The sequence below is a fragment of the Neoarius graeffei genome, chromosome 11 (assembly GCF_027579695.1).
Source record: "Neoarius graeffei isolate fNeoGra1 chromosome 11, fNeoGra1.pri, whole genome shotgun sequence".
Classification (NCBI taxonomy): domain Eukaryota; kingdom Metazoa; phylum Chordata; class Actinopteri; order Siluriformes; family Ariidae; genus Neoarius; species Neoarius graeffei.
In genome coordinates this window covers 73402371-73417668 of record NC_083579.1, presented here as the reverse complement: position 1 = coordinate 73417668, position 15298 = coordinate 73402371, and the positions used below count along the sequence as shown (strand labels likewise).

The 15298-nt window shown below is 41.4% G+C and overlaps 1 protein-coding gene across 3 annotated transcripts in view; it reads right to left on the bottom strand.

The window, feature by feature from the left end:
* LOC132894623 (palmitoyltransferase ZDHHC14-like) overlaps nt 1-15298 on the bottom strand; it is a 230950-nt gene that overhangs the window by 108669 nt on the left and 106983 nt on the right. For all 3 annotated transcript variants that reach the window (XM_060934700.1, XM_060934702.1, XM_060934703.1), the window contains exon 4: nt 6464-6622. In XM_060934700.1, the coding sequence (XP_060790683.1) occupies nt 6464-6622 (159 nt within the window). The remainder of the gene's footprint in view (nt 1-6463; nt 6623-15298) is intronic.

Genomic DNA, 15298 nt, shown 5'->3' with positions numbered 1-15298 from the left:
GTACTTCCTCAATCAACCGCTCTTCGTGCTGCTCCATCTTCGCTCGTGTTTTTAAAAATGCCGGTTGTGAAAACAAAACAAACCGGGAAAGTAGGGAAGCGGAGGTGCGTGTACAGCGGATGTAGAGTGGACCAATCAGAGCCCTCTTGTCTGCGATGCTGTCTGCGAGGCTTCTGCGGTGGTCACAATTTTTGGGAGGTGCGCGCAGAGCGTCTGCAAAGGTGGGGGGGCTATGCAGACGCTATCTGCGACACCGTCTGCGAGGACTGGGTTGTCAGCATAAATTGGCCTTTAGCCTCTTTCGGTATTTTGTAAAACTTTAAATAAGGAAAAGTAATTCCCCCCGCCATGTGAATTTGAAGAAATGACTGAGGTTACCCGATTAAGTAAACAAATCTAGCGCATGGTTACCTCCCAAGGCACAAAGCATTATGGGTCTGTGAAAGTAGAGAATACAGTTTGCTCCTGGAGTATAATGGCTCGTCTTGTGAAACTGCATTTTTGTGCTTGTGTCTGTCTGAAACAAATATTCCTGCGTGAACCAAAAATCAGGCCTCATAAACGTCTCGAGGTCAGGCAGCTGTGGGAGGTTTATCACCAGGCTATAAATGAGAAACCGGTGTTGTACTGTAGTTCTGAGAAACTACACAGGCATTCGGAGGCCTTTGGTTTTGTCTTGTTGCAAAAAAAAAAAAAAAAAACCCACTGCCTTTCAAATTTTTCCAACTTTCAGTTTATTTTGTTTTAATGAGAGCGGCATGGAGGGCTCGAGTTTCATGTAAGACTCCTTCAAACACGTTTAACATCAACCAAAGTTCACTAAATTACCAATATGAGTAACCCTCCTCCCCCCCAAAACAAAACACATCATCAACTGCTCACTTACGCATCCCCCGCTCTCGCTTACGTCAGAACGCGAGCGATCGAAACAACAAGGCACTTATTATGAATGCTGACTTCAACAAAGAATTAACCCTGAAATAAAACAAGTAGCCCACACTACCGTTCAAAAGTTTGGGGTCACTTTGAAATGTCCTTATTTTTGAAAGAAAAGCACTGTTCTTTCCAATGAAGATCACTTTAAACTAATCAGAAATCCACTCTATACATTGCTAATGTGGTAAATGACTATTCTAGCTGCAAATGTCTGGTTTTTGGTGCAATATCTCCATAGGTGTATAGAGGCCCATTTCCAGCAACTCTCACTCCAGTGTTCTAATGGTACAATGTGTTTGCTCATTGCCTCAGAAGGCTAATGGATGATTAGAAAACCCTTGTACAATCATGTTAGCACAGCTGAAAACAGTTGAGCTCTTTAGAGAAGCTATAAAACTGACCTTCCTTTGAGCAGATTGAGTTTCTGGAGCATCACATTTGTGGGGTCGATTAAATGCTCAAAGACTACGTTCAGACTGCACCCTGAAACGACCCATATCCGATTTTTTTGCCCATATGCGACCTGTATCCGATTTGTTATTGACAATCTGAACGACACAGATCCGATTTTTTCACATGCGACCCAGGCCGCTTGGATATGTGGTCCTAATTCCGATGCATATCCGTTATTTTCACATGCGACTGCAGTCTGACCGGACAGGTCGCATTCATGTGACCTACACGTCATCAACAAGAGACAAACGTCACTATTCTGCGTTGGCTAATCCCGCCTCTTTGGTGGAAAACAACAACATTTGTACAGTTTTCAGAATTTAAATAGACTTTTATAGAATTGATCAAGCTAATGGTGGATTTGGTAGGGACCTGGATGTTAAACCATCCTGTATTACAAGATTATAAGATTGCTCTGGAAATTTCCAGTAATTTGACACCTTCGGTCTCATTAGTCTGCTGCCCACATTAATCAGATTATTGTGCGAGTTCCGCCGCCGCCACAAAAACCACATCGCCAGGTCTCGCCTCATCTCCATGCTTTACTTGCAAACTTCAAGAGTGCGCTTTTTTTTTGTTTACGTATTACGTAGATGTGCTTATTACGTGTCAATTTGCGCATGCGGGACACTTTTGGGTCGTTTTCCGTTCATATTGGAGATCGCATACAAGTCTCATAATTCGTAATGTGAACGGCCTAACAAAAAAATCGGATTTCACAACAAATCGGATATGGGTCGTTTCAGGTTGCAGTCTGAACGTAGTGTATATGGCCAGAAAAATGTCTTGACTATATTTTCTATTTATTTTACAACTTATGGTGGGAAATAAAAGTGTGACTTTTCATGGAAAACACAAAATTGTCTGGGTGACCCCAAACTTTTGAACGGTAGTGTAAGTAAAGAGCAGCGTCTCTCCCCGGGGATTTCAAACAGCATCCTGCTAAACTGTCATTTTGAAACAGCATTCTGCTTCTTGAAATAGCGTCGCAATTCACCAGTGGATATATAAAGTGTACAACACCCCGTTAAAATTATTATTATTTTTACGTCAGAAAAACCCATGAGACCACGATAAATAATTTCAAAACTTTTCCCGCCTTTAATGTGACCTATAACCGGTACAATTCAATTGAAAAGCAAACAAATCTGTTGGGGGGGGGGAACATAAAAGTGCAATAAGCTGGTTGTATAACTAATATTTTGTTGACGCACCTTTTGATTCAATTCCAGCATTCGGTCTTTTTGGGTTCACACCTGCCATCGATTAAAACGACTCTGATTAACCGCAAATAAAGTTCAGATATTTCCTCAGTTGCATCGTCCAGCAAAAGCCATGTGAGCTTACAAAGCATCAAAGGGATCTTATTGTTGAAAGGTATCGGTCAGGAGAAGGGGACAAAAACATTTCCCCGGCATTAGATATACCGTGGAGCACAGTGAAGACCGTCATCAAAAAGAAGTGGAGAAAATATGGGACAACAGCGACATTACTGAGAACTGGACGTCCCTCCAAAATTGATGAAAAGACAAGATGAAAACTGGTCAGGGAGGCTGCCGAGAGGCCGACAGCAACACTGAAGGAATTTCTGGCAAGTACTGGTTGTGTACTACATGCGACAACAATCTCCCGTATTCTCCATATGTCTGGACTATGAGGTAGGGTCAAAGAAAACCATCCAGGCCCGGCTATATTTTGCAAAAAATAATACATCAAGTCTCCCAGAAGCCTGTGGGAAAATGTGTTCTGGTCTGATGAAACCAAGGTTGAACTTTTTGGCCACAATTCCAAAAGGTATGTTTGGTGCAAAAACAATACTGCGCATCACCAAAAGAACCCCATACCCACAGTGAAGCACGGTGGTGGCAGCATCATGTTTTAGGGTTGTTTTATTTCAGCTGGAACAGCAGCTTTAGTTGAGGTGGAGGGAATTATGAACCGTTCTAAATACCAGTCAGTTTTGGCCCGAAACCTTCAGGTGTCTGCTAGAAAGCTGAATATGAAGAGGAATTTCATCTTTCAGCACGACAATGACCCCAAAAAAGTTTTGGAACGGCCCAGCCAGAGCCCAGACCTAAATCCAGTTGAAAATCTGTGTGGTGACCTGAAGAGGGCTGTGCACAAGACACGCCCTCGCAATCTGACAGATTCGGAGCGCTTTTGCAAGGAAGAGTGGGCAAATATTGCCAAGTCTAGATGTGGCAGGCTGATCGACTCCGACCCAAAAAGACTGAATGCTGCAATTAAATCAAAAGCTGCTTCAACAAAGTATTAGTTTCAGGGTGTGCACACTTACGCAACCAGCTTACTGTACGTTTTTTATTTTTTATCTTTTTCCCCCCTAACAGATTTGTTTGGTTTTCAACTGGTTATATATAGGTCACATTAAAGGTGGGAAAAGTTTTGAAGTTATTTATCGTGGTCTCTTTTTTTTTTTACAACAGAAAAACCGATCATTTTAACAGGATGTGCAGACTTTTTATATCCGCTGTATGTTTCGTAAATACATTCAGTCGGTAAACAGGAAGTCGATGTGGGATAGACCTGAAAACGGTATAGAACCCCAAGCGGCTATGATTTGTGGTTGCTGAGGGGGGAAAAAAAAAAGGGGGGTGTTCCCTACGGAAGAGCGATAGTTCCACTAAGAAATACATATATTTTTTTTAATTTCTGAGAAAAAAAACCCTCAGAATTTGAGATTAAAGTCAGAAATTGAGAAAAAAAGTCAAAATTTGAGGAAAAAAGTCAAAATTTGAGAAAAAAGTCAAAATTTTCACGAAAAAAAGTCAAAAATTTTGAGAAAAAAGTCAAAATTTTCAAGAAAAGAGTCAAAATTTGTCAAAAGTTTTGAGAAAATAAACTCGAAATTTTCAAGAAAAAAGTCACAAATTTAGGCTACCAGGAAGTACCAGGTCATTCAGAGCTGACGGAGACTTAGTCTGCTACTACTGTGTTTAGTGCTGCTGAAATGGACCCGTTTCTACTTAATCTTTGCTTATGTAGTGGTTCTGTGTTAGTCTCTAGCAAACAGAAAGCCGCTGCCTAGAAGTATTTGAAGCTACGTGAATCACATCACCAACCGACTTCCTGTACCCCGGTTGTCACAACTCTGAATTCCATGGCTCTGGTCTCAGCCATTCATGTCTACCGGCCACGAGTGAGTGTCACTTCCGTATGGAAGCCCGCCTTCTACAGAGTTCTGACTTTTTTTTCTCGAAAATTTTGACTTTTTTCTTGAAAATTCTGACTTTTTTTTTCTCAAATTTCGACTTTTTTTTTCTCGAAAATTTCGATTTTTTTCTCGAAAATTCTGACTTTTTTCTCGAAAATTTTTACTTTAATCTAAAAAAAATTCTGAGTTTTTTTCTCAGAAGTTTCCAAATAAAATATAAAACCCTGGCCCTATTGCTCTGCCGTATGTTCCGGACAGACGTATAAATGATTTTAAAAAACCAAAAAAAAAAAAAAAAACATCTTAGTGTGCACAAAGCCTCTTATCGTGAATAAGCTTTAAAAGGTGAGTCTATTAAGCTGCGTCAGTTATAACATGCCAAAGTTTTTTTTTTTAAACTTATTCATAGCAAGGGCTCAGCCAGAGACCCGTCAACTTGTCATTGTGACCGGCGCTTACCAGGGCAAAAATGTGGCGCGACGGGAATTTTTTCGTCCTGCACGTCACTACTTTGTTCAGCGTTTACTCTCTGATCCATTGTATATTTTCGTTTCCATGGTAACGTTATGAAGATTTGACAACTCTGTTTCGTTTTTGATGACGAGTAGTTACGGAAAAGGCCGAATGCCGAAATGCAGATACATCGTTGGTCAATTGTATCACGTGACCAGCGCCGAGTGCGTTCGCGCCAGAGAACAGCTGACTAGTTGGTTTCGTTTCGAGCCATTCTGAAGATAGCAGACGATGGCGAAAATCACAAATTTTTTTTTTTGCCTCGTCAAAAAAACCCCTGCTTCTGTTTCACATGAGGATCCTGTACGATCAGCACCATGAGAATTGACGTCAACGTCAGAGAGCGAAGTGGAACAAGAAACGCCTCGAAAGAAAGAGAAAAACACTTCAATTCCAAAGAAGAGAAAACAAGACGAGGCCGCTTCCGAAACATTGGCTGAACAACCGTTCATGGCTTGGGTATGACGATGACGACGATGCGATGTTCTGCAAAGTTTGCCGCCAGGCAAAGCACGTCGGTCCTTGGGCAAATGAAGGGACTAGAAACTTCACGTGAGCCCAAAGAGACCACAGGTTTTCTTTACTTCCATTTCTTTCATATTTCACAATTTTGAAATGATGTTAACAGATGCTCTTCGTAAGCGACGTTGTTTTTTTATAGCATTCATTTTAATAGTGTTGATGTTACTGTTTTAGAAAAAACTTAATTTAAAAAAAAAAAAACGCCGCGTTCACGCCAATTGTTGACGTTTCCATTTCTGGCTAAGCCCTTGATTCATAGTACTGAAACTGCATCGCATTTAAACTGAACTAAGACGTGAGAAAGACAGCACGGCCTTGAAAACCTGCTGCTATCAAGTTTTGTTGAGGCTTTATAAAGTTGTAACCAGCCCGTGAGGATTAAAGGACTCGCTCGTTTCGGTTTTCTCTTTGAGCTGAGAAAAAAAAAACATTTCTATCTTGCAAATATCCAGACCTGACGGATCTGGATAAATTTGTCCTGTGATTCCACCATGGCGTACAGCACCGGCGATACAGATGGCATTTGAATACGTGGACGTGACGCCAGAAAAAGAAAAACCTCACTGGAGTTGCTTTTTAACTGAGTGCCCCCGAGGTATGTAGTAGAAAGACACCAGGCCAAGAACATCTGGCTTGGTGTTGATGCTTACCGACACCAGTGATCATTATTTATTGTCAAAAACACAACATTAAAGGAACTGAAACACTGAAAAAAAAAATAAAGTAAGAGACAGAATGCATTTCTAAAAGACAAACCAAACCATTCGGTAAGCTGCTTCATTACTGATCGATCAAATCTGAACTGTTATAAACAGTTTCTGCTGTCTGTGCTGTAATCACACGCAGTCCACCAAAACAGCGACTCACCCACGCAGTTGTCACAAAGGCTGCAGTGCGATGCACGCGGTGGTCTGAAGATCTTACAAGTAAAACAGTACTTGAGCTTCACCGTCTGTCCGTTAATAGTGATCTCTTTAGTTCGTGGAGGAGGCCGATATCCTGTAGTGCTGGAGCCATTCGCAACATCTGTTAAGAGAAAAGAAGAAGATTTGTAGCGCTGTTAGAGCATCTAGAAGATATTCAGTTTCTGCTTAAAGACACGACGAGGCAAGTGGACGAAAAAGTCTGGCTGTAGTCAACAATCAAATCAGCCAATTAAAAAATAAATAAATAAATAAAAAAATTAAAAAAAAGAGAGGATTATACATCGAGAAACAGTTCCATCCTTCTGAAAAGGCAATAATTCCAGTGGCACATCTAGGCCAAGTTTACATTAGACCGTATCTGTCTCGTTTTCTTCGCGGATGCACTGTCCGTTTACATTAAAACGCCTGGAAACGCCGGGAAATGGGAATCCGCCAGAGCCCACGTATTCAATCCAGATCGTGTCTGATCCGGTGCTGTGTAAACATTGAGAATACGCGGATACGCTGTGCTGAGCTCTAGCTGGCGTCGTCATTGGACAACGTCACTGTGACATCCACCTTCCTGATTCGCTGGCGTTGGTCATGTGACGCGACTGCTGAAAAACGGCGCGGACTTCCGCCTTGTATCACCTTTCATTAAAGAGTATAAAAGTATGAAAATACTGCAAATACTGATGCAAATACTGCCCATTGTGTAGTTATGATTGTCTTTAGGCTTGCCATCCTTCCACTTGCAAGTGGTAAGTGATATGCACTGGGATCACACACACAGCGGCTCAGTCCCGAATCACAGCTTGTTCACTTCACTCGCGCGCTCTGTGAGCTGCGCAGGGCCGGAGTGCGCACCCTCCAGAGGGCACTCGCTGTTCAGGGCGGAGTGATTTGGAGCGCAGGATGCCTGCGGAGCCGAGCGTATCCGTGTATTGGTGTTGCTGTGTGCACACTAATCGTTTTAAAAACGTTAATCTGATGATCCGCTGATACGGTCCAATGTAAACATGGGCCTATAAACACTCTTATGGGTTAGTCTCAGTCCGAGACAGTGTTGTAGTCTAGAGGTCTGCGCGGGACAGGATTTTCAGTCCCGCTCCCGCCCGCTCCCGCAAAGAATTACGATTTTCAGTCCCGCTCCCGCCCGCGCCTGCCATATTGAGAACACCTCAGTCCCCGAGCCGTGTCTCTGTGACTACTCGGCGCAAACGTCTTGTGAAGCTACATTACATTCTGGAACTTTGAGTCGCCATTACTTCTATGCTGGATTTCTCATTAATAGGACATTAAATGTCGCTGGACAATAGTGAGCGAGACAAAAACTCTTGTTGTTTTTGGGTTTAGAAGCTAAACGCGAAATGGAGGTCTGCGCGGGACAGAATTTTCAGTCCCGCCCGCGCCTGCCATATTTTGTCCCGCTCCCGCCCGCAAATCCTGCATGATGCAGACGTTCGCGTTATTTCTCACGAAAGTTCTTGTCATTGGCTTGGGGAATTAAACATGCTGAGCTCTCCACTGACCGATCCTTCACCTAGCGCACGTAGCGAGTGTGCGCGTTGCCAGGCGGCATGCGCAGCTGAGGCTTTACAGAGATGCCCATTGTGAGCTTCACTAGAGGAGCTCTGCTCTTCTGCCATGATCGGAGATCTCAAACACGGAAGAGCGGAAAGGAATCGGAAACGTACGCGAGATTAGACCACATCCGCAAATTTAGGCATCTTAAAATGTTTTTATTAATGCCAAATAAAATATCCAGCACAAATTATATATGATAGACATAAATTGATAATTTATAAATTTTAAACACGTTTTTAGTTAGCGGGACTGCAGCTCATCACCTCTCCCGCCCGCTCTCGCATTGTGCGCTCCCCCTCCCGCAATGAGCTTTCAAAATTTGTCCCGCACCGCACTGCTTTGCGTCGGGTCCCGCGGGACTCCCGCGGGAGTGCAGGGCTCTATTGTAGTTGAGTCACTAAACCTCGAGTCCAGTCTCGAGTCTCCAGTGCTGAAGTCCGAGTCATAAAAAAAAAAAAATTGAGTCAAGTCCAAGAACAAGACTCCACTCGCACCGTTTGACGGTGGCTGTTTCAGCGCCATTAACATTAGTTTGTCCCTGAACAAGTGAATGTGCTTCTCTTTGCCAGGGAGTGCAGAAGGTGTGTTTATTAATCCAAGTGAAGACACGAACAATCCAGAACGGCAGGCAAAATCGTGAAACAGGCAACAGGTCAAGCGAGGCACAAACAGGCTATTGTAGACTCGGCAGAATCAAAGACGAGAAACAGGAAATCAGGGATCAGGAAGCCAAACGAGGAAAATGTCAGAAATGCAACTCAATACTTCGCAAAGGAAGTGCGTTTTCATATATTGGCGTGCTGATTGCGCCTTAACCCTGTGCAGGTGCGAGTCGTTTACAGTGCGCGAGAGAGTCCGCTTGGCGTGCACGCTGTCTGGAGCGCACCCGAGGGTCTATCTGATGCACGCACCAAATTGCGACACTCTTGCATGAAATTAGTACAAAAATTAATGTAAATAGCTTATGCCAAATTATTATGGCATGTTACAAAAAAATAAATAAATAAAGGGGAAGGGGAAAAAAAGTTCTCGTCTCTAATTTACGAGTCTGAGTCACGTGTACTTAATATTAGGGCACGAGTCGGACTTGAGTACGGCAAGCCTGGCCTGAGATGCTCCTCCTACAGCTCCTGGAGCGTCCGATATATCTTTTGTACACTTTTCTGGCCAGAAGCTTCAGCATCTCAAAGGCTGCCATTCAATAAGCTCTCTGCATTACTGTACACTGGTTTCAAACAGGAAAACAAACTCCTGAACACGGTCAGTTCCTGTGAAATCTGCTTGACCAAACATGCCAAAAGCAAGACGTCTGGCTCGAGATTATACAGGAGGTTAAAAGAGGCGGCAAGTTTTGGCGCATTCCTGTAAGGGAGTGCAGAGTCCATGACATCTGAGCCAGCTGTACGGTATGTCAGGGCTCGACATTAACTTTCTCATCCACATGTCCAAATGGACAAGCAACAAAATTTTTTCACTTGTCCTGAGCCTCGCCATGTATTTACGAGTTCAGTGAAAGGAAAGTGGTTCACAAAGTTGATCAAAAATCAGATATAGTAACGATAATCATTATGCTTTAATTATATATATATATATATATATATATATATATATATATATATATATATATATATATAAATAAAACTATCCAATACCCCGTTATGGTGCGTGTGTTGTTCCAACCCATGACCTGATCTGCAGTTTTAAAAGTCAGACTCATCCAAATTCAAAACTATTTCAGGAAATAAACTTAAATCTTGATTAATCCAGTAAAACTTGAAGTATAAATTAATTTAAAGGGCATATTCTGGACCAATTTCGTGTTTGTTTTTTATATGAAAGTATGTCCCTTTACACACTCATCCAGAAGGGTAATTTTGCACAAGGCCATCTGTCTAGAGCAGAAAAAAATAAAATAACAAAACGCGTCTGGAAAAATCCCAAGGGAGCCAGATTCGTGACGTTACCTGTGGAAGCGCCAGCAGGCTTCGCGAGCTTGCGTAGTTTCAGTGCACAGCCTGTGTAGACCAAGCGCTCCCGTTTCTCCCTTATTGTCCGGTCTTTTGGAAAACGATGAGTACTAATCCCATCATGATTGGTGTTGCTACACCCTCCTACTGTACGATACATCTGTTAACCATTTTAATAATTACGTGATAACGTTAAAGAAATTTGCAGAAAACCACCAGGTCGTTTTCTCATAAACAAACCAGCGCTGACGTAGGATTCAGAGGGAGGCGTCCCGCACGCGACGTCACGAAAATCAATGTTTCCCGGGAAATTCAAACGCCAAGTTTTTTCCGAGGCGGACCAATTCGCCTCAAATGGCTTGATTTCAACTGAATTTTTCTGGTATTGCACAAGGTGGGCGGCACGGTGGTGTAGTGGTTAGCGCTGTCGCCTCACAGCAGGAAGGTCCGGGTTCGAGCCCCGTGGCCGGCGAGGGCCTTTCTGTGCGGAGTTTGCATGTTCTCCCCGTGTCCGCGTGGGTTTCCTCCGGGTGCTCCGGTTTCCCCCACAGTCCAAAGACATGCAGGTTAGGTTAACTGGTGACTCTAAATTGAGCGTAGGTGTGAATGTGAGTGTGAATGGTTGTCTGTGTCTATGTGTCAGCCCTGTGATGACCTGGCGACTTGTCCAGGGTGTACCCCGCCTTTCGCCCGTAGTCGGCTGGGATAGGCTCCAGCTTGCCTGCGACCCTGTAGAACAGGATAAAGCTGCTAGAGATGAGATGAGATGAGATTGCGCAAGGTAAAAAAAATTGCACAGAATGCAAAATGTGACAGATATTTGACCAAAGTTTAATATAAAATAGGAGAATTACATTGATCTTACTCCTGAATTTACCCGTGATATGCACTTTAAAGAAATGAAACTGAAAGAAAACAAGTTGGACATGATCGGGGGACAGAATCGCATGGTGAATGAAAAACCGTACGCGAGTTCGGCATGATCGTAAAATTCCTGCGAAATATTTTACGACGTGTGATGGTTAATGCGTACCATACAAAAGAAAAAAATAATAAAATACAACGAATGTCTGAATGAAATGAAATGAAGATTCACCACAGATATTTATTTTACTGAGGTGTTTGATCACCATTTCTCCAATTTCAATTCATTCAAAGTCTAATAATCTAGACCTGGATATTACGACGTGGTTATTTTTACACACGCACCTGCTGTACTCGGCTTCCCCGGAATTTTGTAAACAATAACACGGCCGGATCGCTGAGGGGATCGAACTAGTTTTGTTGGAACTTTATTGATGCAAGTGCTGAATAATTTCTATTAAAAAAAAAAAAAAAAGATCAACAAATATTCAACTTATCCCATCAGACATGCAAAAATTTGGTTGTCCCAGACAGTCGGACTACCGTTAATGTCGAGCTGTGTGTAAGCCAAATTTAGTTGCAGCATGCCCAATAAAAGATCCTAAATTTAACTTTAGTCTGTGGACATTCACTCGCCATTAAATCCTTTGAACGCGCTTCCTAACACAGCATGGATGTCTCGATACTGTATTAAAAGCATTTACATAATGCACTGGACATCAATACTGTATGCCTTACGATAAATCCAGAGACTTAATGGAGCTTCGTTACTCACTCATCTCCAACTCCAGTGCTGTAGCAAATGCAACATTAAGCCAGACACTGTATTACAGGTCATAGAAAATCGGGCTTTAAAAGCAGAGTCACCTTGTGTTTTAATTGGCATCACGTTTTCGGAGCTGTGGAGAAATGGGATGGATGGGATGCGGAAACGCAGATTGAGAAATTACATTTTTCATGCATGTATGTGGATGCACGGTTTGAATGAAACCAAGTCTCGCCTGAATGTGCGTCTGGCCAAGCTTTCACTGGTGTAACTCTTGAGAGGGCGTGGCTGAATGGCAGGGATTTTATTTCCCTATTCAAATACGTTTTTGAACCCTGTGCTCTCTACGAGCACGTTCCCAATCGCTGAGGTATTTTCTTTTGCTTTGTAATACAAGAGTGCTCTGAGAGCTCAATATCCCCCGCTGGCAACTCTGCCATAACTCTGGGAAAATGCAACTGAATTGAACGAAATTGCAATCTGCGTATTACCGAAATATAACAAAGAATCCTGCCAATTTTCATGAAATTCCTCCAGAAATTGTGAAGGAAGTTGATTTCAGAAAGCGAGCACACCTTGATGAAATTGCCAAAGTACAAGTTTGTTAATAATCGAGGGCATAACTCTGGGAAAATTTGCCCAAATTAAACACAATTTCAATCTGCGTATAACCGTCATATAACAAAGAATCCTTCTGCCAAGTTTGGTGAAATTCCTCCACAAATTGTGAGCGGAGTCGATTTCAGAAGAACGTACACCCTCATGAAATCGTCAAAGTACAAGTTATTTAATCAAGGGTCAAAACTCTGGGAAAATTTTCACAAACGAAATTAAATCGCAATCTGCGTATTACCATCATATAACAAGGCCTTTTGCCAAGCTTCGAGAAATTCATCCAAAAATTGTGAGAGGAGTCGATGTCAGAAGGAAACCACACCTTCATGAAATTGTCAAAGTATAATTTTGTTAATCAAGGGCTGCAACTCTGGGAAAATGCGACCGAATTAAACAAAAATAACAATGTGTGTGTTGCCGACATGTAATGATGCCTTTTACCAAATTTTGTGAATTTCCTCCAAAAATTGTGAGGGAAGTTGATTTCAGAAAGCGAGCACACCTTGATGAAATTGCCAAAGTACAAGTTTGTTAATAATCGAGGGCATAACTCTGGGAAAATCTGCCCAAATTAAACACAATTTCAATCTGCATATAACCGTCATATAACAAAGAATCCTTCCGCCAAGTTTGGTGAAATTCCTCCACAAATTGTGAGAGGAGTTGATTTCAGAAGAACGTACTGTACACCCTCATGAAATCGTCAAAGTACAAGTTATTTAATGAAGGGTTAAAACTCTGGTAAAAATTTCACAAACGAAATTAAATCCCAATCTGCGTATTACCGTCATATAACAAGGCCTTTTACCAAGCTTCGAGAAATTCATCCAAAAATTATGAGAGGAGTCAATTTCAGAAGGAAAAAAAACACCTTCATGAAATTGTCAAAGTATAATTTTGTTAATCAAGGGCTGCAACTCTGGGAAAAATGCGACCGAATTAAACAAAATAACAATATGTGTGTTACCGACATGTAACGATGCCTTTTACCAAGTTTTGTGAATTTCCTCCAAAAATTGTGAGAGGAGTTGATTTCAGAAGGAAAAAACACACCTTCATGAAATTGTCAAAGTATAATTTTGTTAATCAAGAGCTGCAACTCTGGGAAAATGTGACCGAATTTAACAAAATCTGCGTATTACCGACATATAACTAAAAATCCTGCCAAGTTTCGTGAAATTCCTCCAAAAATTGTGAGAGGAGTTGATTTCAGAAGGTGAGCGCCCTTCCTGGGACGGACATCGCTACGACATAATCCCCCTTCGGGCCTTTCAGCCAGCCAGCGGGGATAACAAGCTACATTTACGACAAACTGCATACTTCATTCTGTCTGTTACACACACACACACACACACACACACACAAGAGCCTCATAATGAACAATGCACTGTATCGCTATATCCCTACAATAATACATATCATGAACACATCATTGTGGAATACTTTCCTGCCTGACCTCACCATCGAAACCATAAAGCATTTAACAATGCTTAGTTTGTAAACTGAAAAATAATAAAAGCATCACAATGAACTAAATATTCATCGACATAAAATAAGGGTTGTTTTACAATCAGGGTACGCAAACTAAAAATCACATTTAACACTTATTACCTTCAATATCAAAAGGCTTGACTAAATAAACTTGGTTGTTTATTGTAGCCCTGTGATAGCTCTGTTTACCATGCCAAAAAAAAAAAAAAAAAATGGTGATAACGTTATTTTTGGTGAATGTATGGCAATATATGTCATATTTAGCAAAATTACTCGTTTCGTTTAGAAAAAGTGCTTTTTTGACCACAGGTAGCTCCAAAAGGGATGCACTTACATCATTCTTTATACCATAAAACACATATTTGGTTCCATATCATTGGAAACATAGTTAAGTTTTAATGTTGAATGCCAGTAAGTTTTCAGACTATTTTGATCAAATTAGTAGGCCTATGTAATTGTGTTAAAAAATGTCCTCTCCGAGACAGCTAATTTTTCAATATAAAATAACATATCTAAAATGATGATTTTCATCCTAAAATGTGGTCAAGATATTGGGACATAAATATTAGAGACAACTAACACAAAGCTTACAGCCTTATATTTAAAAGCGCGATCACTACGTTCAGACTGCAACCTGAAACGACCCATATCCGATTTGTTGTGAAATCCGATTTTTTTGTTAGGCCGTTCACATTACCAATTATATGAGACTTGTATGCGATCTCCAATATGAACGGAAAACGACCCAAAAGTGTCCCGCATGCGCAAATTGACATGTAATGAGCACATCTACGTAATACGTAAAAAAAAAAAAAAAGCGCACTCTTGAAGTTTAATTATCTGGTTAGTGTTAAAGTGTGAGGTCTCGTGTGTGTTTTTGTTTCTGAACTGAAATGAAAACGTGTAGCCTGGTAACGAGGGTTGACTCCTAAATATGTCTCTAATTTCTATATAAGTGCACTACATGTTACTAGGAAGTAATGGATTTTTAAACTCTATATAGTGCACTCGAGCTTCAGTAGGCAGTCATTTGGGATACGGCCGCTGTATTACCAAACTCTTAATTCAGGCTTAATAATTTGCACATATTTATTTCGGCATATTAATAAACTTTTTCTACATTTTTATAAATATTTATTTAGATTGTTTATAGCCAGCTGAATTCTGCAACTTCTCTCAGCGCTGGCTCAAGGTGCAGAAACACCAGTGCAGTTTGCTATGGAGATGAGGCGAGACCTGGCGATGTGGTTTTTGTGGCGGCGGCGCTCACACAATAATCTGATTAGTGTGGGCAGCAGACTAATGAGACCGAAGGTGTCAAATTACTGGAAATTTCCAGAACAATCTTTGTAATACAGGATGGTTTAAGTTATAAATCAGTTATAGAAACCGTTTTATTTAATCAGGCTAACAGATCAACATCCAGGTCCCTACCAAATCCACCATTAGCTTGATCAATTCTATAAAAGTCTATTTAAATTCTGAAAACTGTACAAATGTTGTTGTT